At 45.4% G+C, this 25,803-nt stretch overlaps 1 protein-coding gene across 6 annotated transcripts in view; it reads left to right on the top strand.

Annotated features, from left to right (window-relative positions):
* Positions 1-25,803, top strand: part of DZIP1L (DAZ interacting zinc finger protein 1 like) — a 42,046-nt gene that overhangs the window by 188 nt on the left and 16,055 nt on the right. Inside the window, exons 1-11 of one of the 6 annotated variants that reach the window (XM_029940210.1) lie at positions 272-382; positions 933-973; positions 3,353-3,616; positions 8,770-8,898; positions 9,148-9,729; positions 12,050-12,134; positions 15,582-15,703; positions 16,395-16,556; positions 19,604-19,732; positions 23,829-23,891; positions 25,092-25,232. In XM_029940210.1, the coding sequence (XP_029796070.1) occupies positions 9,229-9,729; positions 12,050-12,134; positions 15,582-15,703; positions 16,395-16,556; positions 19,604-19,732; positions 23,829-23,891; positions 25,092-25,232 (1,203 nt within the window). In that variant the 5' untranslated portion in view covers positions 272-382; positions 933-973; positions 3,353-3,616; positions 8,770-8,898; positions 9,148-9,228. Of the gene's footprint in view, positions 1-271; positions 383-647; positions 974-3,352; positions 3,617-6,350; positions 6,362-8,769; positions 8,899-9,147; positions 9,730-12,049; positions 12,135-15,581; positions 15,704-16,394; positions 16,557-19,603; positions 19,733-23,828; positions 23,892-25,091; positions 25,233-25,803 lie in introns of those variants that run through there. The other 5 variants (XM_029940208.1, XM_029940211.1, XM_029940209.1 and 2 more) reach the window with 5 other exon arrangements.

Raw genomic sequence — 25,803 nt, forward strand, 5'->3', positions numbered from 1 at the left:
GGGAGGTCGGGGCGGCGGAGCGAGCCGGGAGAGGCGGGGCCGGCGCCGAGCTGGGGAGCCCGCACCTCGGGACCTCTGCCCGCCCGCCGGCAGGGGAGCTGGGCCGCGTGGGGAAACTATGGCAGGAATTCGGCCCGGGAGGGGCGCGGGTGGGGAGCGCCCTCGCCGTCCGAGCCGCGGGTGCCGCGGGCTGCAGGAGGTTAAACATTAGCGGCTCCGACGCCCTGCGGGGGACCGGCCGCGGAGCCGCGGGTCAGCCTCTGCACCGCCGCTTCCTGCGCCCCGCGCGGGCCCCCAGATCCAGCTCTCTCGGCCTACCCTGGACCGAGAAGCCCCGGAGGGGATGCAGGAGTGACTGCTAGGAGCTTACTCTTTGAAAAAAGTAAAGTGGTTGGGGTGGGGGGGCGCTTGATGCTTTGAGTTCTGCAGGTAAAGGGGGACCTTTTGGTAATGAGGTGGCTTAAATATATATATTTTTAATATTTATTTATTTTTGAGAGTGAGAGCAAGAGATATCATGAGCAGAGGAGGAGAAGAGAGAGAGGAGACACAATCTGAAGTAGGGTCCGGGTTCTAAGCTGTCAGCACAGACCCGATGCAGGGCTTGAACCCACGAACTGTGAGATCATGACCTGAGCCAAAGTCGGACGCTTGACTAACTGAGCCACCCAGGTGCCCCAATAATGAGGTGATTTAAAAATAAACACACTGGCATCTCTGGTTTGTTCCTCTTGCACTCTGGGGCTGGAGTTGAGCAGGAGGCAGCAATGATATTTTCCTTTTGAAGTCGATGCATATAAAGTACAGGGGAGACTTGCTTTGTCCAGGACAGAGCGAGGGTCTAGAGGGGTTCTGGAGGGCTTGAGCAGGGGCTAGCCTTCACCCAGCACTCCTAAGGGCCTGGTACCTACCTGCTCCTGCATTGTTTCCAGAATTTGATTTCTAACAGCACAGCACTTGGAAGAGAAGCCTGGTGAGTGAGGTGCTTTCACTGTGGTCTCTCACACTTTTATTTGCAGAGTGCGTGGTCTCCTTCCTGTGTAGGGTCCCTCATCACTTCCTCCTGGCCTCCTGGAGCTGAGGACTGGCCAGTGAGAACAACCCCAGTTAGAGAAGGCCACTCCTACAGTCAAGTGGTTGATAAACAGTGTTTTGTTTTGTTTTCCTGTCTCTGTCAGCACTAGGGGTCTAGAGACATCTTCCTCATGTGGAGATACTTCTGGATACCATCCAACTTGGTAAAATGGTCCCACAAAGGTATATGCTTCAGGTTGGGAATTCCTTTGTGGAATGGAACTGGCTTCTGCCGCAGAGCTGAAGCTTGGTCGAAAGGTTTGTGGCTCGGTAGACACTGGCAGGAGCAGGGAAGGGGGTAACTTGGTCTGTACTGAACTTCCCTTTTGGAAAGGGCCAGTCCTGGTTAGCAGGGTTAACTACCTGCTATACCAGCCATAGCTAGGCCTTGTACCTCTAGGGGGGATTCTGTGGGGCCCTGAAGCCTGAAGATAGAGAAAAGCTACTAAGAAGCAATGACTCCTCCATGGGAAAGAAAGCACTAGTATATTCTAAACTGGTATTCTTTTAGATGTGAAAAGCACTAGTGATTTTTGACAATTCCGCATCCAGGAAGATAGGTCCTGTCAGTTTGTCGTCTTCCCCTCTAAAACACTCCTAAGCAATGCCAGTCAAAGCCTTTCGCCCAATTTTTATTTTATTTTATTAAAATTTTTTTTCATGTTTGGTTATTTTTGAGAGGGAAGGTGACACTGTGAGCAGGGCAGGGGCAGAAAGAAAGAAGACAGAATCGGAAGCAGGCACCAGGCTCTGAGCTGTCAGCACAGAGCCTGATGCAGGGTTTGAATTCACAAACTGTGAGATCTTGCCCTGAGCCACTCAGATGCCCCTCCCAATTTTTATTTTATTTTTATTTATTTAAAAATATGTTTTAAAATGGTTTTTTAATTTATTTTTAAGAGACAGAGAGAGACAGTGCAAGCAGGGGAGGGTCAGAGAGAGAGGGAGATACAGAATGAAGCAGGCTCCAGGCTCTGAGCTGGTTGTCAGCATAGAGCCTGATGCGGGGCTCAAACCCACGAACTGTGAGATCATGACCTGAGCCGAAGTTGGCCGCTTAACCAACTGAGCCACCCAGGTGTCCCCAATTTTTCTTTTAAAGAAAATTCCTTTGTGGCAAAAACCTAAGAAAGGTTTTTGACAAAACTATTGTTGCTGTATTTTAAAAATGCCTCCTTATAGGAAAATACAGGCTTCCAGTTATGGAGTAAGTCACCGGAATAAAAAGCTGAGCATAAGGGGGTACAGTCCGTGATATTGTAGTAGTCATGTAATGGGACAGATAGATAGAAGCTATGCTTGTGAACATAACATAATGGATAAACTTATCAGATCACTAGCTTGTACACTTGAAACTAATGCAACATTGTGTGTCAACTACACTAAAAAATTAGTAAAGAAAAGTATGCCCTTAAAGTTACTGGGAATAGAAGCCAGAGCTGTGTGCCACTTGCTGGTTCTGGGAGTGGGTGCAGCCCCCATGAAGGGCAAGAAGGAGTGGAAGGGGTACACCATTCTTTAGAAAACGACAGAATCAGGGAGTGAGTCTAAGATGTGTAATGATAGTGTTCCAGAAGAGCTCTTGAGTCACCCTCATCTCCTTTGGGATCCGTAGGGCTCTCTTGCCTCTGGTGTGAGCCTAGCTTGTTTGCAAACTGTGTGAAGGTTTCCTTGGCAGCCACAACAATTAGCACTAATGACATGCCCGAGCTCCTGGGGAGCCTACAGCTGGAGGTGGCTCTGGAGGCAGGGCAGGCTTAGAAATGATGGCCGGGCAACTGCCTTGGTGGCTGGCCTCCTCTAACAGCTCCTCTTGGCTGCATTCTTGAGGGGAGCAGAAGAGACAGTAAGGTGGCAGTGGCGGTGGTATTGTCTAGCTGTCAATCGATAGTAAAAAATGCCATGTGATTGATTTTGTGCAAGTTATCTTTGACAGATTGTAGGAGGCAGGTCTCAGAAGAACCGTAAAGTCTCCAGGAGTTGGTTCGCCATGGGATTGCTGTCTTGTGAGGTGGTGAACCCCTCATCCCTGTGGGTGTGCAAGGCAAGAAAGCTTTCTTTCTTGGCTGTGGGATTGCTGCAGGTAGAAACCATCTCTTCAGTAATGAAGCGACCTTGGAATGCTAGCATAAATAGTGTTCTTTGGGGTCCCACTAATTCATGATATTGATCTAGGATTGGGAAGTTTCCTGGATCCCATCAAAACATCTAGAGGTGGTAAACACTTTGGATTTCCTAATGATGGTGAGTCATTTTTGCCTTGTGTTTCTATTCCCAGATGTGGGGAGAGCAGTGTGCTGACAACTCAGTCTGGAGAAAGCACTGTGCTCCTGCCCGTGGGGTACGTGGTTTCCAGGTAACCCGCAGCACTCTCATTTGGCTCTGTCTCCTGCCATCCCAACCTGGACACTAGCTGTGGAGTTGGGTCGTGTTCAGCTACGCTCTGCAGAGATACAGAGAGGATTTCAGATCTCTGGCACCAGTCCTGTTGTGAGTTCCTGCAAAATCGTTCCGTTCTCAGAGATTGGACAAGAGATCTCAGGTACTGTCATTTCCATGATGGGAAGTAATTTATGTGACATCATCATCATGATCGGTCTCCCATCCAAGAACTAACCAAGCCCGACCCTGCTTAGTTTCTGAGATCAGACGAGATCAGGCACGTTCAGGGTGGTATGGCTGTAGACATCATCATCATGATCGGGAGGTAGGCTGGCATAATTCCAAAGCTTTGGAGTCAGAACCTGATTTGAATTTTGGCTTCATTACTTAGCAGTTGAGTGACTTGGGGCAGGTCTCTTAACTTTTCTGAGCCTCAGTTTCTACATTTGTCAGATGAGGCAAATCATAGCTACATACAAGGTTGTATGATGGCTAGAAATAGCAAGGCTGGCACAGTGCCTGGTACACAAAACGCTGACCGTTCTGCTCAGGTGAGTGGCAACCTGGAGTACAAGGAATGTGCTAGGAGTTAGAATACGACAGATATGAATAAGCCATGGCCTCAGCCCTGGGGGAGCTTGCAGCTGGGGGAGAATTGGGGGGAGAAGGGAGACAGGAATGTCCTGGTATGGCCTCTCCTTGGTACATCCACTGCACCCTGTCCTAGCTCCTACCCTGGCCCTTACCAGTCTGTAGGGTAATTTCTGTAAATTTTTCTTTCATTCTGGAGAACTCTGGATTCAGACACCATCATTTATTAGTTGTATGACTGTGGGAAAGTCATTCTGCCCTCTTGGGTCCCCTCTAAGTTTCTTCCTCTGTACCCTGGTTGAAGTGAGAACTAGGTGGGATGGAGCCTGGCAAGCCTTATAACTGTGTGTGGAGCACACAATTCCACAACTGTTCACTAGTTTTCTTAACAATGGCAGGGACTGGTGCCTGGGTCACCATCAATTCTGAGTGCCGGTCACACAGCCTGGCACTTAGTAGGGGCTCAGGAGTCTTTTGTTGATGGTGGATGTTGTATGGTCGCAGCAATGCAGACCAGAATGTGGTGTGGTGCCCAAAGGAGGGTATATGCTGATCTGGGAGCCCAGTGGAGGGGCAGGGCATTCTGACGGAGGCTGGCAGGGATTTATGGTGCTGTCAGGCGTGAGGAAGGCCTTGAATCATGTATTCATTCACATGCAGCAGGAGCAGGACGAAGTGGTGGAGGTCCATCTCTACCAGCAGGTAGCATGGCATAGTGGCTAAGAGGTCAGACTCTAGCCAGGCTGCATAGGTCTGGATCTTGCCTCCTGCATCTGGGGCAAACTTCTTTACTTCTTTGTGGTTTATATAATATTACTACCTCCTTGAGGGCTTGTTCTGAGGATTACAAGCATTTTAAATGCTTATTTATTTTGAGAGAGAGAGAGAGAGAGAGAGAGAGAGAGAGAGAGAGAGAGTGTGTGTGCTTGCACAGGCACAAGCAGGGGAGGGGCAGAATCCCAATCCTTTTGTGAGGCTCGATCTCACGAACTGTGAAATCATGATCTGAGACAAAATTGGGAGTCGGCTACTTAACCAACTGAGCCTCCCAGGTTCCCCTACATGAGCTATTCTTTTAAAGCACTTAAAAACACTGCCTATAAACAAATAGCCGAGAGGTATGAATGTGTGGATAGCAAGTAGTGGAAGATGCATCTAGAAAGGTAATTTGGAAACAGTTCATAAAGGTCTTTGAATATCTTTTTAGGTATTAGAATTTAGAATTAGCCAATGAGGGACACATAAAATCCATTCCCGCATGGCTGAAGCCCAGTGATGGCTGCCCCTTTTAATATTTTATTTTATTACTTTTTTATTTTAGAGAGAGAGTGCACAAATGGGGGAGGAGAGAGAGAGAAAGAGAGAGAGAAGGTGAATCTCAAGCAGGCTCCATGCTTAGCACAGAGCTTGATGTGGCTCAATCCCGTGACCCTGGGATCATGGCCTGAGCTGAAATCAAGAGTTGGTCACCCCACCGACTGAGCTACCAGGCGAGTTGCCCCTTTCAAAGAGCACATGCACACATTTTGCCACAGTCCCCAACGCTCCCTAGTACAGTCGTTCTGAATCAATAAATCTAGTGGTTTGTGTTTCTGACAAGTTCCCAGCTGCTGCTGCTGCTGCTGCTGCTGGTAGGGACCACACTTTGAGAACTGCTGCTTAAGTATATCTTGTCCACTAAGGTAGGGAATCAGTTGTCATATTTCCTGCATTTAATGCTACCTTCCTGGCCCTGGGGGAGTTTGGATTTGTAATTTCTGGTATAATTATTATTGGAAGGGTGGATCTAAAGGTACCAAGAGAGAGATGGGCCAGTGAGAAAGAGTTTTGGGAGTGGCTGAGGCTCAGCCTAAAGCAGGCCTTTGGAGGCTGACACTGTGGGTATGTGTGAGCTCATCTTCTGGGAGAGTGTGCAAGGAGGGATGGGTTGTGAATGAACAGCAGAGTATCACGGGGGCATTGTCCGCCTCCAACTCTCCCCCACCCCCATGTTAAAGGAAGGGTAAAGGATAGTATCTGTGCCAGGAAGAGGCTGGAAGGAACATTCGAAAAGGTGGGAGAAGCAAGAGGGTTGCTGACGGCGCGTTGTTGGCCTTGATCTTAGAGAGAGGACTGTGGGCAAAACTCTGAGGCTAAAGCTTAAATAGTTACACGCTGAGTTCTAGGTAAGCTCCCAGTCTGGGGAAGGACAGGAAGCAGGTGTCCTGTTACCCCCCAGCATGCCTGGTAACCTGCTGTTGCTCTGGGGCATAGCTTGTTGTGGCAATTGTCTCTGGGGCTCCAGTGACACCGCGGCAGCCTGGAGCTGAGCATGGTAAGTATCATGTCTCCCGTTTCTCTCTCTTTTTTTTTTTTTAAAGTAGTGCAGCATATTAAGTAGAGATGGGCTGATCTTCTTCTCATGGCTGTGATGGGGGTGCACATGGTGGATAGATTTGGTTTTGGAGTATATTTGGGGGAGGGGTATCTGGGAAAGGGAAGCATGGAGCTGAAGTGGAAAATGAGGGGTCAGTGGCAGCCTGTGGACGGTCTTCAAGGCCAGGTTAAGGGGTTTGGACACTGTACTGTGGCAACATGGGGCCACACTGAGCTCCTGGGTGGGGGATGGGTGTGTAGTTAATATACCTCGGTAGCCCCAGTTGCTGGTACCAGGCCTTGCCCAAGTAGGCATGCTGTGAATGAAGGAGGGTGGTGAGTGAATGAATGAAGAAGTCTGAGGCATAAGGGGTCATGATCTGATCAAAGCGAAAGTTCAGGACAAATAGCTTCAAGAATCAGCGATCAGAGTCCACAAATTTTGGAACCAAATGCACCTCCAACTGTACTACAAGTAATAATTGTACTTCCACTGGGCAAAACTCTTAACTTCTCCAGATGTCAGTTTTCTTGTTTGTAAAATGGGAATAGTGATACCTGTTTGTAAATATGTGTACAGTTTGTGTGTGGCACTCGATGCTCTGGGGCTGGAACATTACTGAGTGCCTTCGCCTTGCACCTCCTCTGATTCTCAAAGACCCTGTGGGTAGGTAGGGCAGGCCATCACACCTGCCCCTGCCTTTCTCAGGGGAAGTCTCAGGGAGGTCAGGAGCCGTTCCTAGAGGCCCTTCCCCACTTTGCAAACCCAGCCCCCACCATTTCTTTAAGGCCTTTCTCCTTCATGAGGTCAGTGACCTCTCCTCTGACTTCATCTTGTGCTGAAAGGTCTGATCTAGCAAGGACTTGATTAAAAAAAAAGGTCTGATCTAGCAAGGAATCAGATATAGGAATCATAAATTAGTAAATTTTATTTAATTATTATTATATATGAGTAATGAATTTGAATCACTCATATATGTGTATGTACATGCATATATATTATATATGTATCATTATCATTATTGGTCTGTAAGGCTTCCCTGTCTATCCATTCCTGTTGATGCATTATCCTCAATTTATTTATCTCTGTTTCACACCCCATTTCCCTCCTCCCGTATATGCAACCATTCCAATGTTAGGTATATCTATATAGAATATAGAATAGGTCTGGGCAGATACAGATGTGCTATATACATATCTTTATTTTTGCAAATTATTACTAGATGTGATTACATTATCATTCAGACAGACATGGAAATCTGTGTGTGTGTGTGTATATGTATACGCACTCATTATTTTATATCAATGCATGAATAGTAGCCTTATTCTTTTTTTTATTTATTAATTTTTTAAAATGTTTTTAAATTTATTTTTGAGAGACAGAGAGAGGCAGTGCGAGCAGGGGAGGGTCAGAGAGAGAGGGAGACAAAGAATCTGAAGCAGGTTCCAGGCTCTGAGCTAGCTGTCAGCACAGAGCCCGACGTGGGGCTCAAACCCACAAACCATGAGATCATGATCTGAGCCGAAGCTAGACGCTTAACCAACTGAGCCACCCAGGTGCCCCTATTTATTAATTTTGAGAGATAGCAGGTGCATGCGAGCAGGGGAGGGGCAGAAAGAGAGGGAGACAGAATTCTGAGCAGGCTCTGCACTGTCAATGCGGAGCCCAACATGGGGCTCGATCTCACGAGCTGTGAGATCATAACCTGAGCTGAAATCAAAAGTTTGATGCTTAACCGACTGAGCCACTTAATAGTTGCCTTATTCTTATCAATAATTGCATAGTATTTCATTGTATAGAGATACCATTTGTATCCCCTATTGTACTTTGAGCTTCACTTTCTTATATCATTTCTTGTACTTCACTGTTACAAACAACACAGTGACAGACTTGGCACAAGCATCTTTGCACACTTTTATAAGTTTATCTGTAGGGTAAAGTATAATTCTTAGTACTGGAATTTTTATTTTAAAATCCTATTGCTACTGTCAGTTTACTCTTTAAAGAGAGGACAATTCTGTGACTACCTAGAGAATGGAGAGAAGAATCTGAGTCTTGTGATGACACATTGGGCCTCTTTTGTCAACCACTAGGTTTGGAAAAAAGACCACGATGGATTGAGCATAATCTGTGTGCAGAGGCAGGCTGCTGTATCAAGCATCCCCATCATTTTACTCACATCCCACCAGACAGAGCATAGTCAGAGGGTCGCACTTTGCAGCTGGGGCCCCTGGGAGATGTAGTCCACTCCCATTCTGCTATAGTCTTGTAATTACAGGAGGGGGGATGGGATGTGGTCAAGTTGGGTGGCTCTGCCTCCCAGGACAAGTTATTGGACTTCATCTCAAGATCAATTTGTGTTGCAGAAGGACCACTTAGACATTCGACAGCCCTCTTTGACAAAGACCTCTGGCAGGCACTCTCGCAGTAGACTTGGGCCTGGAGCACGGTGGAGGGGGGACTCAATGCCTCATTCCTCACCACAAGCCTGAAAAGTAGGTCCCCTGCTCCCCAGTAGACATGGAAGGTTTCAGGATGGGAATCTGCAATCTGAATCCGCATCGGGGTGATTATAAAGCCCACACCCTGGCCTTACCCAGCTCCCGCCATGCCCGAGCATCCAGGCGTAGTACAGCTGCTGCACACGCCCCTCACCTCACCCCAATTAGGCTCTTCCTGGCCAGGGTACAGTACATGAAGCCACATGAATCTTGCCTGACTTGGACTCTCTTCTCATTTTCCAGGCCCCCTCTCAGCTCCTTTGTCTGCTGCCGTGGCCTTGGTGGCACCCTCCCTCAGTGGTCAGTCCAGGGCTCTCTCAGCCCATGCAGTCCCCTGCTACCGCTGCTGAGGGCCTCAGTGGCCTCCACTTTGGGGCCTACCCACTCCCTACCTTCAAGTTCCAGCCTCGCTCTGAGAGCGTGGACTGGAGGCGCATCAGTGCCCTGGATGTGGAGCGTGTGGCACGGGAGCTGGATGTGGCCACGCTGCAGGAGAACATCACTGGTGTCACCTTCTGCAATTTGGACCGGGAGGCGTGCAGCCGCTGCGGGCAGCCCGTGGACCCGGTGCTGCTCAAGGTGCTGCGCTTGGCTCAGCTCACTATCGAGTACCTGCTGCACTGCCAGGACTGCCTGAGCGCCAGCGTTGCCCAGCTCGAGGCACGGCTGCAGGCCAGCCTGGGCCAGCAGCAGCGAGGCCAGCAGGAGCTGGGCCGCCAGGCTGACGAGCTCAAGGGAGTGCGGGAAGAGAGCCGCCGGCGTCGCAAGATGATCGGCACCTTGCAGCAGCTGCTCCTGCAGACGGGGGCCCACAGCTACCACACGGTGAGGAGTCTCCGCAGGGTGGGAGATAGGAGGCTGCCGGCCACTTGGGCCACGTGGGCCGTACCGCCACCCTGGGCCCTGGGGTTGCTGGGAGCCATGCTTACTGAGGTTAGAAGCAGATGGTGGAGATGTCTCATCAAGTTCTACACAGTGTGTGTGTGTAGATTGTGTATGTGTGGCAAGTGTGTGTGTATATGAAGGATGTGTGTGCATATCTGTGCTTATGGAGGGGTGCATGTCCAGGACATGTGTGTGTGAATGTGTGGAGGATGTGTGTGTTTAAGGACAGTGTGACTATGTGTGTCTCACATGTGAATGTTTGGAGCATGAATCTGTGCATTATAAGTAGAGTATGTGGTGTGTAACGTGCTTGTGTGTGAAAGTGTGCATATAAAGATGTATTCATGTTGTGTGTGAATGAATGAAACGTATATGTGTGTAAAGGTGTATGTATTTATGGAGGGCAAGAGTGTGTATGTGTGAAGGGTTTGTGGGTGCATGTAACAATGTGATATGGAACGGTGTGTGTAAGAGGTGTGTGTGCATGTAGAATTGGTGTGTAGCAAGGGACTGATACTGCCAGGCACATTCTGGAAAAGAGACCCCATCGTTCAACCAAGTGACAGTTCATTATCCAGAGTGGCATTTGAACATTGCACCTGAATGGAAAGCGTGGCCTGGGGATAGCTGCAGTTTGGTGAGTTGTCATGGCGGCCAGGCCCTGTGCTGGGTTCTGAGGATGCAGGCTCAAGTCCTACTCATTCAGGTTTTCAAGAAATTCGTAGCTTATGGGTGGGTTGTGGGACAGAAGGAATCATATGGTACAATGTTAATTGATTGAATAGTAATTGATATAATTGATATAATGTTAATTATGATCAAAAGGGTCAGAATCTTTTCAGTAGTAAATAACAAAACACCAGTCTAACTTGGCTTAGGCCAATATGAAATTTATTGGTTAATTTAACTGAAAAATCCAGAGCCATGGTGGGACTCAGGTGTTGCTTGTCCTTGGAATCAGACAATGGTGCTAGAATTTAGTTTGTGTCTCTGCAGCTCTTGGTGACTCTTCCTCAGTGTGGGTTCCATTCTTAGAAAGATGCTGTCTGTGTTGGGCCACAGCATTGCCAGCATCTGATTTTTCCAGATTCAAGGCTGGCATGATGGAGGAACTACTTTGGTCCCAGAAACCTGGCTAGTATTTCACTGTCTCCTGTATTTAGCTGTGCTTGGGTCTCCTACCCATCTCAAAACTACTCACAGGTTCCTGGGAATTCAGGGTTGTAACTGGCTTTGGTCTAGGTCACATGCCCCACCATGGAGCAGGGGATGGACTGAAGTCCATGGATGGAGAGTAGAGGACCCAGTAATTCCCCAGAAGAAAACTGGGGTTCTGTTGTGTGAGGAGGAAGGAGTGGATACTGTACTATCATGACTCTTTGATAAGACCTTCTAGAAGTTGCATATGTCACTTCTGCTTACATGTCATTGGCCAGAATACAGTCACATGGCCACACCTGGTTGCAAGGGAGGCTAGAACATACAGTGTTTATTCTCATTAATCTCATGACCAGCTAAAACTCAGGGTTTCTAGAACTAAAAAAGGGGCACTAGGTGCTGGGGAACAACCGGTAATTTCCATCATGTTTATGTAAAGATAGCAAGTATTCTGCCCTCTTAGTCTGATTGGGTATGATTGGCAGCCTGCAAAGTTGTATTGGAAAAATGTTGAAGTTTTACAGTGAAAAGATGATGTGATAGATTGGCAGCATCTGAAATGCTTGAGGAGCGTGAAGCGGAATTAGAGGTACTATTATTTGTTATCCTATGCTCTGGTGGTTTTCAACCCTGGGGTGGACATTGTTCTTTTTTTAAGACTTTTTATGTGAAGAAATGTAAACATGTACAAAAGAGAGTGTGGTAATGGGCCTTCATTTTGGCTCTACCCAGTGCAGTCGTTACCAGCCACCGTCAGTGCTTTTGCGCATGTTCCCTACCCACTTCCCCCAGACCCGCATTCCTTTCAGGTGCATTAGGCATATGGTGTTATCTCTAATGATTTCAGTATGGATCTCTAAAAGGCGAGGACTCCCTCTTTTAAACATAAACACAACACCATCATCACGCCTTTGAAAAACCAACAAAAACTCAGTATCATCAAATACCCTGGCAGCACTCACAGCTCTTCTGGGCACTGGTGGTGTTCTAATCAAATTCTTCATTTCCGAAGCAGCCCAAGGGTCCCAAAGAGATGTTGGGAGAACCCCAGGCTGAGCAGGTGATCTCATCCTGCACTTCCCTCTGCTTCCCTTCTGTGCAGTGCCACCTGTGTGACAAGACGTTCATGAACGCCACCTTTCTCCGGGGCCACATCCAGCGCAGGCATGCGGGCGTGGCAGAAGGGGGTGAGTCCAGGTGGCCCTTCTGGGACTGTGGAAGGGCCTGGGCTGGTCTTCAGTGGGTGCGGGGCACAAACACCATCACAGCTGCCCTCAGGCCTCATCATCTAGTAGAGGAGGTGATCATGCCGTCCACCCTGGGGCAGCCCATACCACATGGGCCTGGGAGGGTTTCTGACAATGTGTGTAGAGAAAAAGGGAGTCAGACAGCTGGAGTCCAGTGTTCGCTTTATCCTTTTCTACTGTGTGACCGCGGTCAGTGCCCCTCCCCGAGTGTCGGTGGCCTTTGCTGTGAATGGGGCAGTCAGATGGAGTGACTCTGAAGGGTCCTTACCTCCCAGCCTTCTGTAAATCTGCTCTTCTCTGATGCTAACTATGAATGAACTTAAATGAGGTTGATGAGCAGTTAGACTGGTTGTTTGACTCTTGTATGTACATGAGCTTAATTCCTTTAATTTTATCATTTCAAATTCCAGAAGGAGTATAAAGACTGAATGTTTCCCCATAAAGAGATTTGCATACTTTATATCCATTTTTAAGGTTCCATAAGAAATAGCTGCCACCAAGTAAAATACAGATGTGAAACTATAAATCGTATAACATAAATCTAAAAATTCCATTAAATAAAACCTTTTTCTTATTTTTCTTCATCTTAATTTCCTTTCCAAAGAGCAGAGTTAGAGTTAAAAGAAAATTTTTTAATGTTTATTTATTTTTTGAGACACAGAGAGTGGGTGGGAGAGGGGCAGAGGGAGCGGGAGTCACAGAATCCAAAGCAGGTTCCAGGCTCTGAGCTATCAATATAGAGCCTGACAAGGGGCTTGAACTCACAAACTACAAGATCATAACCTGAGCCAAAGTCAGACGCTTAACTGACTGAGCCACCCAGGCAGCCCATAGAGTTTTAAAACAGTACCATTTACCTAGTTGTTATGCATTTATCAGATATCTAACTATTTTTGATTCCACATTGGAGGCTGCTAAGGAAAACAAATTCTTCATTTCTGAAACAGCCCAGGGGTCCCAAAGAGATGTTGGGAGAGCCGCGGGCTGAGCAGGTGATCTCATCCCGCACTTCCCTCTGCTTCTTAAATGAAGTTTTCTGATAAAAAGATAGGTCTTTGAAGAGACATTTGTATACTGATGTACATGGCAGCATTGTTCACAGTAGCTGAGATGTGGAAGCACCTAAATGTCCATGGACAGATGAATAGGTAGGGAAAATGTGGTGTATGCAAGCAAGGGAAAATTATTCAGCCTTAAGAAGAAAGGAAATTCTGTAATATGTTACAACAGGAATAACCCTTGAGGATATTACGCTAAATGAAGTAAGTCAGCCACAGAAGGACAGATACTGTATGATTCCACTTACATGTGATATCTAGAGTGGTCACATTCATACAAACAGGAAGCAGAATGGTGATTGCCAGGGCCTGGAGTTAGGGGGACCATGGGAAGTTATTTAAAGCATACAGAGTTTTGGTTTTACAAGAAGAAAAGAGTTACAGAAGTGGATGGTGGTGATGGTTACACCACATTATGAATGTACTAATACCACTGAACTGTACATTTAAAAAGGGTTAAGATATGGGGCTCCTGGGTAGCTCAGTTGTTGAGTTTCCAACTCTTGATTTTGGCTTGGGTCGTGATCCCAGGGTCCTGAGACCATGCCCCACATTGGGCTCTGCGCTGGGCATGGAGCCTGCTCGAGATTCGGTCTCTCTTTCCTTCTGCCTTTTTCCCTCGTTCATGCACCTTCTCTCTCTCTCCCTAAATAAATATTTTTAAAAATGGCTAAGATGCTACATTTTATGTTATGTGTATTTTACCACGTCTATTTTTACCAATAAAAAAAATTGGACAAAATGCCTTTGACCTGGAAAATTTAAATCCTGAAAAGTAGAAAAGAGAAAATAAAAACCATTGACAAAATCACCTAGTTAATATTTTGGTGTGTTCTCTGTTATTATTTTTCTGTGTACATATATAATCATATAGTGTGCAGTTGTGACTATTGCTTATTTTCAATTAAGAACATATCACATTTTCCAATGTCATTCAGTCATCTTGGAAAACATGATTTTTAATGGCCGAATAGTATCCCATAATGCAGCTATCATAATTTATTTCATGACTTCCTACTTTATAGGGGTTACGCATACATTTCCCTGTTATAAATCACATGATGATCAACATTCTTATATGCAAATCCTTGGGCATATCCCTTATTATTTTCTTAAGGTTAAGTGCTGAAGGAGAGGGAAAATATGTTCTTAAGGCAACTTTTGCTAACTTAATATTCATGAGCTTTTTATTCTCAGGCAGCTGGCTCTTCAGATACCTCCACTCTCCTATTTCATATCATCCTAACTCACGTTGTTAACCCAGATTGATTTCTACTGTGTCGAAAATTGCTTCTTTCCAAAAAGTCCAGTCTGAGAAAAACCGTATCTCTTTTCAAAGAAAGGCTTGGAGTTTTAATAACAGCACCATCTATCTAGTAGCCACTAAAGGCATTTTAAAAAGTAACAGATGTGGGCGCCTGGGTGGCTCAGTCCCTTGGGCATCTGACTTCGGCTCAGGTCATGATCCCACTGTTGGTGAGCTCCATCCCCGCATCCGGTGAACACGAGCCCTGCTCCTCTCTCTCCTCTCTCCTCTCTCTCTCCCTCCTTCCATCCCTCCCCATTCTTGCTCACTTGTGCCCTCTCTCTCTCTAAATGTAAATAATAATAATAATAATAATAATTGTTCACGTACAATTAGTTCTTTTTCATTAACCTGTAACTATATGTGGTTTAGTTAGAATGTTCTTTTATAATTCATTCTTTTTTTTTAATCTTAGGAAGTTTAAAGTGTACACTTAAAAAACTTCCGCTGAAAGTTTCCTTCATAATGCATGCTGCTTTTTTTTCATTTGAAACTTAATAGTATACTGTATTTCTGAAAAAAGGGAACTTAAACCTACAATTATAGATATGTTCTATATAGATATGTTCTTTGTATCAATAATCACTGTGTACATGCTATTTGGTATTCTGCTCTTACTCTACCAATTTTGCACTTACATTGGTGTGTGTTAGTACTGTCAAAATAGTTACTTTAAATAGCAATAATGGTTCACATTTATGGAGCAGTCGGACAAGATCGGGCGCGTTCGGGGGCGGGTATGGCCGTGGACTACATTTATTGGGCAGTCATGCCAGGAACTATGCTAAGCACTTGGCCCTGTCACATTTCATCCTCATAACAACCCTCTGAGTTCAGTGCTATTATTATCTCCATTTTCCAACTTGGGGAAACGGAGGGTCAGGGAGGTTATATCATTTCCCCGTGGTCAGAGTCCAATGGGAGTGGCAGAGCTGGTGTCAGACTGATGGCATAGGCAAGGAACTGCACTCCGCCCACTTTTTAACTTAACCTGGTCACCCTGTCTTTGCATGGAGCCCACAGGGAAGCAGAAGCAGCAGGAACAGCCAGTGGAGGAGATATTGGAGGAGCTCCGGGCCAAGCTAAAATGGACCCAAGGGGAGCTGGAAGCCCAGAGGGAGGCCGAGAGGCACCGGCAGCTGCAGGTGGGCACGGAGAGGAAATGCCAGGGAGGCTTGCTCGAGTCTCACGTGGGAGACCCTGATGCACCGGTGTCCCACAGCACCAATGTCTGGTGGCTTCCTGGAGCTGGGAGTCAGAGCTAGGCTGGCACCTTCCTGGTTGTGGCAAATGATCTTAGGTTGTCTGCAAAGGAAAATTCAGTTATTCTTCCAGATCTGTATGTCCAACAGTAGGGGAGAGAATTGCCGTGCCCTGCATTATTCAGCACCCTCTGAAGGCATTTGAACCTGAATGTTAACTTCTTACACTACACTGCTAGTTGGCTTTTTGAGAACAAAGACTGTGTAAACTCCGAAGTCCAGTCCTGAGGACATACTTAGTAGATAATTGTAGAATGAAAATATGTAAACTTGCCTCACTCATTCCTTCATTTCTTCATTCTACATTCATTTCCTCAGCGTCCATTTATTGAGCACCAACTATGCCAGGAGCACAAAGAGAGAGACAAGACAGGATCTGTCATTGAGGGACTTTACAGTTCACTTGTCTCACTCCATGTCCAAACAACAGGAACTGTGTTAGAACAGTGTTCTAGAACAGTGTTCTTTGGGTCTCCAGAGTGACTTGTACAGATAAGGGGCCCTAGCAGGTTCTCAGTAAATATTGGCCATAACATGGAATTAGGGATTCTCTTGTTCCTACTTTTCTTTCCAGGATGCAGAAATTGCTCGTCAGAAGGAAATAGACGCTAAGAAAGAATTTGACGAATGGAAACAAAAAGAGCGGGCCATGCTACATGAGGAAATAGACAAGCTAAAAAAGTTATTTTGGGATGAATTTAAAAGTGTCGCCAACCACAACTCAACTCTAGAAGAGGTACCCAACACAGAAGGCTTTCAATGTTCTTTTGCTGAAAATCTGTTTACTTGTTCTCAAAATTTATTTCTCCGTTTGTACTCGTTTTATTTCATCTGCCATTGGGGGCTAATATTGTGAGGCCGGATACCAGAGGCCCGTGCCAGGGATTGAATCCCTACTCTGTCACATATTGGCTGTGTGACCTTAGGCGAGGTACGTAACTTTATTGTGCTTCAGTTTCTTTTCTGTAAGATAGATTGCTGAAATGGTTAAATTAGCACATGGAGAGCACTTAACATTGTCTGGTATATAATAGGAACTCCCTAGACACTATTTTTATTTTTACAAAGGGCTTTATTTCCTCACTGGTTGAGATATGAGGCAAAATTTAAATGAATGCATTTTTCTCCCAGTGGGTATTTGCTGAGCACTGGCAACATGCTAGGCACTCTGCTGGGGTCTGTGGAGATCACGCATAATAGTAAGATTTACTGAGTATATTAACTGGTTTCTAGCCTCTGGACAGAGCACTTTATATACACTGACTTTTAATTCTCACAACAACAAAACAACCATAACATTCTCAAAATAAGCACATTATCAGTTTATAGTTTTTCTATTTTTTTAATGTTTATTTATTTTTGAGAGATAGAGACAGAGCACATGCCGAGGAGGGGCAGAGAGAGAGGAAGACACAGAATCCCAAGCAGGCTCCAGGCTCCGATCTGTCAGCAAAGAGCCCAATGTGGAGCTCGAACTCATGAACCGCGAGATCATGACCCAAGCTGAAGTCGGATGATCAACCTACTGAGCCACCCAGGCACCCCTGGTTTATAATTTCTTTTTAATAGTTCTTTAAAAAACTATTATTATTTCTCATTTATAGGTGAAGACATTGAGGTTCACATAGTGTGCTCAAGGTCACACAGCTACTAAGAGGTAGACCTGGGATTTGAACTTAACTTTTTAAACTTGAAAGCCTCAGCTCTTCTACTGGATATACTGTCAAGTTCATTCAGGAAAACCTTATTAAAGGTTATCCCTAGACTATCTTCCTATATAAATCTGGATACCTAAAACCATATCAGGGAAAAAGTTTTGAGGAGAAATATTTTCAGAATGTATTTAGCTCTTATTGGTCCTTCTAACATCAAGAATAATCATTTCTTGTTTTTGAAAATGAACCGCCTACGTTTCTCACAATCATTCCACATTTTGCTAAAGAAACACCTGGACAACTTTTCCAGAAGGGGCTTGTCATAGGATATGCTTGGAGTTATAGGTGATCCATCATCTCAGTCTGGGATGGGAAGTCAAGGATAGGGACGGCTGTGGGGTGGAGATGAGAGCTGTGTGTGTGTGTGTCCATCTGTAGTGACTCAGTCCCTCCCATCCTCAGTGGTCCTGCAGTGTGGTCAGAAATGATTTGTGGGAGATAAGATGCTACCCCACCATATGGTCCTACCCGCTCAGCTGCACACCCATCCCCCCAAGCCGGCCTGCACCCTGCTGACTCCCACTCACCCCCGGATGCTGCGCTAGCTGACCAGACATTTGATAGATAGTTATTGATTTGAATTCAGAGTTACCAATCAGAAACCACCCCATCAAAGGTCAGAGGGTTATTTTGGCTAAGAAATTCTAAGTTTTGGTGAATGAGGACATAATTCTTTCTATCCATGGTTTCTTTTTAACTTGGATCACATTTTCCTAAACTGAAACATCTTTTACATCTTTTTTTTTGTTTTGTCTTTCCTCTGTAGGGTTGCTTATGCTGTGTTTTTGTATTTGTGTGTCTCTCCCTGTCCCCTCTCACGTGACATTTCATTATTTTACTTTTATTATGGGAACCAAACTGGAGACACAACTCTCAGCGTATTTGGATAATTATTTTGTTATTTTTTTCTAATTCTGGGGAGAAAAAGAGAAGATTTCTTTTAGAGTGAGTGTGAATGACACTGTAAGGCAGTCTGCCTCATAACACAACAAAAGATTCCCCTTGCTGTCAGGAGGACCATGGAGAGGGAAATACTTTTTGAAGATCTTTCTCCTCAAAATATCCCCCCTGGTACAGAGTCTGTGAGATTACTTTGGCTGAGTTACCTGACTGAAGAGAGATAAGATGGAGGGTAAACCCAGAGGCCAAAGGAGTCCCCAGTTGAATGGAAATTACTGTGCAGGTTTGAAATGTCAGGAGGGCCAGTCTCTGGGCATCACAAACATCAGTGTGAAAGCAGAAATGACACACGAGAAGTCGAGAGTTGTGCATACACTTGATAAAGAATTTGACTCTACGAAAATACTTAAGGGGTTTAGAAATGGTTAACATTTGGACAGGATATTAAAGAGAAGAGTTAAAGATTAGCAAGAATGGTATCGGGTTAAACTCAGCAACTTGCAGTTCTTGAAAGCTTTAATGGGTCTTACTGGCTTTGTATAATAATAGAGATGGAGATAATTTACTTTTGTGAATGTAGCAGTGACATATTTAAAAATAGAGCCATAGGTGGAAAGGCCTCTTCTCTTGGATTCGCTTTTCTGTGCCTTTTCCTTCAGATTACATGCAGCTAACTGAGGAATCGTTAGGTATTGGTAATACCACACCAAGCCACACAAAGCCAGGTCTTCTTCGGGACAACCAGGATTTTTTTGTGGAAGGAGGGACATGAGTCCTCAGGGAATGGTCCAGAGTACCTGAGACCCTCCCAAAGGCTCTAAGAGTCTGATTTTCTTCAGACTATTCAAGACTGAAGACGAAAGAGGGCAGGTGTCTGGTGAGCTCTGGGTTTTGGATGCAGCAGAATTCTAGTGCAGTTGAAACTGTGTTCTTGAATTCTGTTCTTCCCTGGGAAATTGCTTCTCCTGTGTAAGCACTGAACTCTCAGGGAATCCTGGTCAAGGGGAATGCTCACCTGTGTGTGTTCACAGACATGTAGATGTCTGGTGAGGACAAGTTGGAGTTTGTGTTTGGGTAAGGTGTGCCTTTCTGACATTGCTCAAGGTGTAAAAGACAACATCAAAGATTAGATCCTCATTTAAATACAACCCTGTCCTGGCCTTCTCAGAAACTGCAGGCATTGCAGTCCCACAGTGTGGTGGAGTCCAACCTCGGGTCACTACGGGATGAGGAGTCTGAGGAGCAACTCAGACAGACCCAGGAGCTCCAGGCCCTGAAGGAGAAGATGGAAATCCAGGTGAGCTAATGTTTCTTGCTTTCCCCCCACAGCTGGCAATGCTGTCTTCCAGCGGTGTCTCAGTCTTGCTCTATGATGTTATGGAAGCTGAAAGACACCAAGTTTTATCTTTACAGACCTTCTGCCAATACATGGAATGATAGAATAGGACTCTTAGGGTTCTCAGGTTAGGCTGGTGGTACACATGAGTGCAGTATCAGGTTTTCCTGGGATCTTTTCCGAACACATACACATATATATGTCTCTTATTGGGTACCTTTACCCTCATTTTGATTCCAACACAGTTGGAAACATCATTTAGAAAGTGTGATACTCTCCTGGGTTTGAAGGTATTTGGGATGGGTCTAGTGATGTGATGGTAGATATTTAACAACCACTCTCTGCTTTAGTACCGACAGTTGCCATTTTCTGTGGTGTAAAATTTCCCGCCATGGCCCATGTCATGCTACCACCCTGAGGTCCCTGGCTACGGAATCGGACAGGTTTACACAGTCTGCTCTCGTGAGCCAGCAGGAGGCGGCTGCGCCCACCACTGGTTGAATCCTGCAACAGTCCAGTGAGATAGGGGCTAAATCACTGATAATCCCATGGCAAGGAAGGGCAATGAGGATCGTTACCAAATCAAGTTGTACTTCTGTTTCTGCTTCTCTAAGATTGTGAAGAAAGGGCTTAAAGCCTAACTAACGGCAGTAAAATGTTTTACTTACGGATGTTTCCTTTCACAAGTTTCCCATTAGGAGAATCTAATTTTTTTCTATGGCATCTGTTTATATTCTTTTGCCTAATTTTCTAATGATTTCCTCACCAATTTGTGAGTTTGTGTAGCATATGGAAGTGAACCCAGCCCTCCGCTGTTCTTGTGCTTATTTTGCCTGCAACATTGGTCCTTTAATTTTCTTTATTGTGGTTTGGGTCCTACAAAATTATTAATGCTTATGTGGTCAAAATGATCAAATTATCAGTCTTTTGTTTATGGTCACTCAGGTTTGAAAAGAAAATATTTTTGTGTTTTCTTTTAGTGCTTTAGTGGCCTCATTCATTCACTCATACATACGACTTTTACTGAGATGTGATTGGCATGGGAAAAGTTGTACATCCTTGGTGTATGCAACTCAGTGAGTTTGGGGTTAAGTACTCACCCTTGAAACCATCACCACCATCAGGCCACCATCATTTCTATCACCTCCTAAAGTTTCTCTTTACTATTATTATTAATTATTATTATTATTAATTTCTTTGTGTGTGGCAATAACACTTAACATAAGATCTACTTTCTTAACAAAATTTAAGTGTTACATATCTTGTATAACAAACTTTGTATCTTTTAATCATAACTTCCCCATTTTCTCCCTGTTGTAACCCCTGGTGATCATCATTCTCTCTCTGTTTCTGTGAGTTTGACTATTTTAGATTCCACATATAAGTGAGACTATGCAGGATTTCTTGTCTGGCTTCTTTCACTTAGTATAATACCCTCTAGGTTCATTCATGTTGACGCAGGATTGCCTTCTTTTTTAAGGCTGAATAGTTTTCCAGTGTATGTATGTCCCACGTTTGCTTTATCCATTTATCTGCCAGTGGATTATTAGGTTTCCATATTTTGGCTATTGTGAATAATACTGCAATGAACATGGGAGCGTATCTTTTTGAGATCTTGATTTCAGGTTTTTTTTGATTAATATCAAGAAGTGGGATTGTTGGATTATATGGTAGTTCTATATTTAATTTTTCTTAACAACAGAAAAACAAGTTTATTAACAAGTATGCCTCATGTACACATGGGAGATACCTGGGGGAAACGAGTAACTCTGTTTTTAATCTTTTAGGTGTGCCCACTCTGTTTTTCATGATAACTATGTCAGTATACTTTCCCACCAACAGTGTGTGAAGATTCCCTTTTCATCACATCCTCACCAACACTTATCTTTTTTTTTAATAACACCCATCTGACAGGTGTGAGGTGGTATCTCATTGTGGTTTGATTTACATTTCTCTGCTGATTAATGATATTATAGGCCTTTTGGGGGAAAATGTCTGTTTGGGTCTTTTGTCCATTTAATTATTTTTTCAGCTATTGAGTTGTGTAAGTTCCTTATATTTTGGATATTAACCCCTTATCAGGTAGATGGTTTGCAAAATATTTTTTCCCATTCTATAGGTTGTTCTTTTTTTTGGGTAGAATGTTCTGTATGTGTCTGTTTGGTCCATTTGGTCTGTGTGCTGTTCAGGTCTAGTGTTCCCTTATTGATTTTCTGTCTGGATCTCTCCATTGCTTAACGTGGGCTATTGAGGCCCCATGCTCTTGCTGTATTACTGTCTATTTTTCCCTTCAAGTTGTATTTATATTCACTTTATGTATTTAAGTCCTCTGACATTGGGTGCATCTGTATTTAAATTGTTATATTCTGTTGATGAATTGACCCCTTTATCATTATATGGTGATCTGCTTTGTCTCTTGTAACTGTTTTTTACTTCAAGTCTTTTTTGCCTGACAGAGTGTCGCTACCCCTGTTCTCTTGGTTACTGTCTGCATGAAATACCCTTTTCCATCTGTTCAATTTCAGGTGTGCCCTTAAAGTGAGTCTCTTGTAGGCAGCACATAGCTGGCTCTTGTATTTTTAGTCTGTGTAGTCACTCTGTGCCTTTTGTTTAATCCATTTAAATTTAGAGTAATTATCAATAAGTAAGGACTTACTATTGCCATTTTATTAATTATTCTCAGACTTTTGTGGTGCATTTGTTCCTTTCCTCCTCTCTTGCTGCCATCCTTTTTTTTTAAGTAATTTTTTTAACGTTTATTTTTGAGACAGAGAGAGACAGAGTGTGAACAGGGGAGGGGCAGAGAGAGAGAGAGAGACACAGAATCTGAAGCAGGCTCCTGGCTCTGATCTGTCAGCACAGAGCCCGAGATGGGGCTCAAACTCACAAACTGAGATCGTGACTTGAGCCCAGGTTGGATGCTCAACCAACTGAGCCACCTCGACGCCCCAGCTGCCATCCTTTTTGATTTGAGAATTTTATTTTGTAGTGGCATGCTTTGACTGCTTTCTCTCTTGCATATCTGCTAGAGGCTTTTTGTGATTGGTGACGCTTATGTAAAACACCTTCTAGGACAGCAGTCTGTTTTAAGCTCATAACAACTTTACATCGATTGCATGAAAATACTCCATACATACACTTTTCATCTTACTGCTGGGGTCCGCAAGCCAGCCAGCTGGATCTGCGTCTGGTTGCTGAGATCCGTGTCCCAGTGTCACAAGCTGAGTCAGCTGTGTCCTTCCCTCAGGTCTGACTGGGGTGGGACAGAAGCAGGCTCCCGCAAGGCTAGGGCCGTGGGTGCTCTCTCACTCTCTTTTTCCCCCGTGGGAAAGACTAGGGGCTGAGGAGGTCTCCCTTGGCAGTGAGCTGTGCCACCTCGGGGGAGAGCTGATGCAGGTAAAGTGAAATTCTCTGGAAAGCAACTATTTTCAGGTGTTCTTGCTCCACGGAGGTGCTGGGTTCCTGGGCTCCCATAAAGGAATCCTCGTTATGGAGGGTTTGAGAGCTGGAACCTCACATTGTACCGTCTTGCTGATGTAACATCCATTTTTTTCAGTTTAAGTCTGTGACCTCCTGAAAATTTATTTTGTTTTAAGATATAAAGTAAAGATTCCAGTTCGTATTTTTTTCCCTAGGCAGTTTAACCACCTTTTGAACTCCATTGTCAATAATCTGTCTTCCTCCAGACTAAGATTCCATTTTTCTCCCCCATCTTTGTCTGGGCTTTCTATTCTTTTCACTACTCTGCCTAATCATGAGCCAGTACTTTTTAATTCCTGTAGCTTTGTACTATATTTTATTTAATTAATTTATTTTTTAAAGTTTATGTATTTGAGAGAGAGTGAGCAAGGGAGGGGCAGAGAGAGAGAGGGAGAGAGAGATTCCCAAGCAGGCTCAGCACTGTCAGCACAGAGCCCGATGCAGGGCTCGAACCAACAAACCGTGAGATCATGACCTGAGCTGAAGTCAGATGCTTAACCCATTGAGCCACCCAGGTGCCCCCTATATGACTTTTAAATATCCAGGGGCCCATTTGACAAACTTTTATCTTTTCCAGAAAACAGAATGGAAGAGAAAAATGAAGGAACTGCAAGGGGAGCATGCAGCCCAGAAGCGAGAGGTAGCCCTCCTTGGGTGGTCTGGGGGAGCCTGGTTTCCTGTGACCTCCTTCATCCTACGGCACCCCTGTCCCCCACCCCTACCCCTCTCGAACTGGTTGGCAGGTATTTTGTTGCTGATACACTTCCTGGCAGCTGACTCCCATCCATACAGAGAAGGGTTCGCTGCCTGGACGGTAGCCTCCCAGACCAGGAGTCCCTACTCCCCCAGGCCTTTTTTTCTGAACCCAACACATGCTTCGCACTGTGGCCCTCTCTGCAGGGGACCCTTCAGGCCCTGCGAGGAGGGTTGTACCAAAAATGTCCGATGAATTGCCTGGTCATTTCATGTTTGGGCCCTTCTGTGACACCCCACCTGGGAGAGAAGCAGGTGGCTGAGGGCCTCAGCCGTAGTGCAGAGGGAGCCAAATGGAAGGGCTCCGCCACTGAGACCGTGGGACACAGAGCAGCAGGCCTCAGGCCGAGAAGGCAGCTGCTCTGAAAATGGCCCTCGAGGAGGAAGCAAGTTGAGGAGGAGGCAGATTTTTAGAAAGCTCAGAAGAGAGAAGTCTCGGATCAGAGGCAGGCACGGGATAGACACCACCAATTCCTGTAATTCCCATCTTGATGGTTTTATTTTATTTGAAATGTTTTAGGGTGAAAAATACACTTAAATGTATTCAAAAAGCAGAAGAAATATATTAAGGTGCACTCAGTGAAGTGTGCTGAAATATACTAAGGTTCACTTCCTCCCCATCTCCATCTACCCACCCCCAACCCGCCACCCCCCGCCGACAGCTGACCTTTATTGCTTTCTAGTTTTCCGGAGCTTCTTTATGCAAACATAAATAGGATTACCTTCTCTCTGTGCTTATAACAGCATGTGATCGTATTTTCTTCACCTTTTGTTTTTACCTAAAAACACAATTTGAGGACTTTTGAATGGCCTCAGGTTACCTGACTGTCCTCCAAGGGGTGGTCACTCTGGACAGAGAGCCTTTCTGCCCTGGTCTTAGGGGCCTGCGTGCTATTCTTACTTTCCCTTAAGCGCAGCTTGGAAAGTAGTCAGTCTTGTTAGAAAGCCACCTGCCCAGGTCTGGAAGCCTCCTCCCCTGCTTTAGGTGAAACTCCGGCCGGTGTTTGCCTAAAGATGCAGGCCCTGCAGATCCCGGGCACACAGAGGTCCCGGATGTTTGACTGACAGACTCTCCTCTGCCCACCAGCTGCAGGAGCAGAATGAGCGGCTCCAGGCCTCCCTGTCTCAGGACCAGAGGAGAGCAGCCGCCCAGGCCCAGCGCCAGATCAGCACTCTCCATGCCCAGCTCCAGGAACAAGCCAGGCTCATCACCTCCCAGGAAAAGATGGTAGGTCTGTCCCTTTTCCCAGCCAGACCTTGGTGCCCCTCAACATCTTCTCTGCGAGGATCTCCTTCCATTCTTTGGGACTCACTGACACTGGTCTCATTAGTCAGGCTCTTTAAGGAGAAAGCAAGGTCCTCAGGCTGCAGGGACACAGAATGGTGAGGACGCAGGCTTTCTCCAGGCTGAAGATGTGCCTGTGTCCTTAGAGGCTGTGCGGCTGGGTTCCCGCTAACATCAGAGACCATCTAAGTTGGTACTTGGCTTATTACTTCATTTAAACCTCACTCTTTCAGGCAGATACTGGCATCTCCTCATCGTCATTTGATAGATGATGAAAGTGGCTGGAGAAGTCGAATGCCTTCCTTGGGTTCACATCGGACACCTTAGAAGAGCCAGGGGAGGCTGCAGTCCTGGCCAGACAGTGTTCTTTTCATTGTGTTCACAGACGTCATTTCCTAACCAGCACCCTTTTCATAAATTAACAGCTTCTGATGAGGTTGTCAGATCAAACTAGTATGAGGAGAAGTCAGTTACTCACAAAGCGCCTCTCTCCTAAAACCGGCCCCCTAGACTC

The sequence above is a fragment of the Suricata suricatta genome, chromosome 5 (assembly GCF_006229205.1).
Source record: "Suricata suricatta isolate VVHF042 chromosome 5, meerkat_22Aug2017_6uvM2_HiC, whole genome shotgun sequence".
Classification (NCBI taxonomy): Eukaryota; Metazoa; Chordata; class Mammalia; order Carnivora; family Herpestidae; genus Suricata; species Suricata suricatta.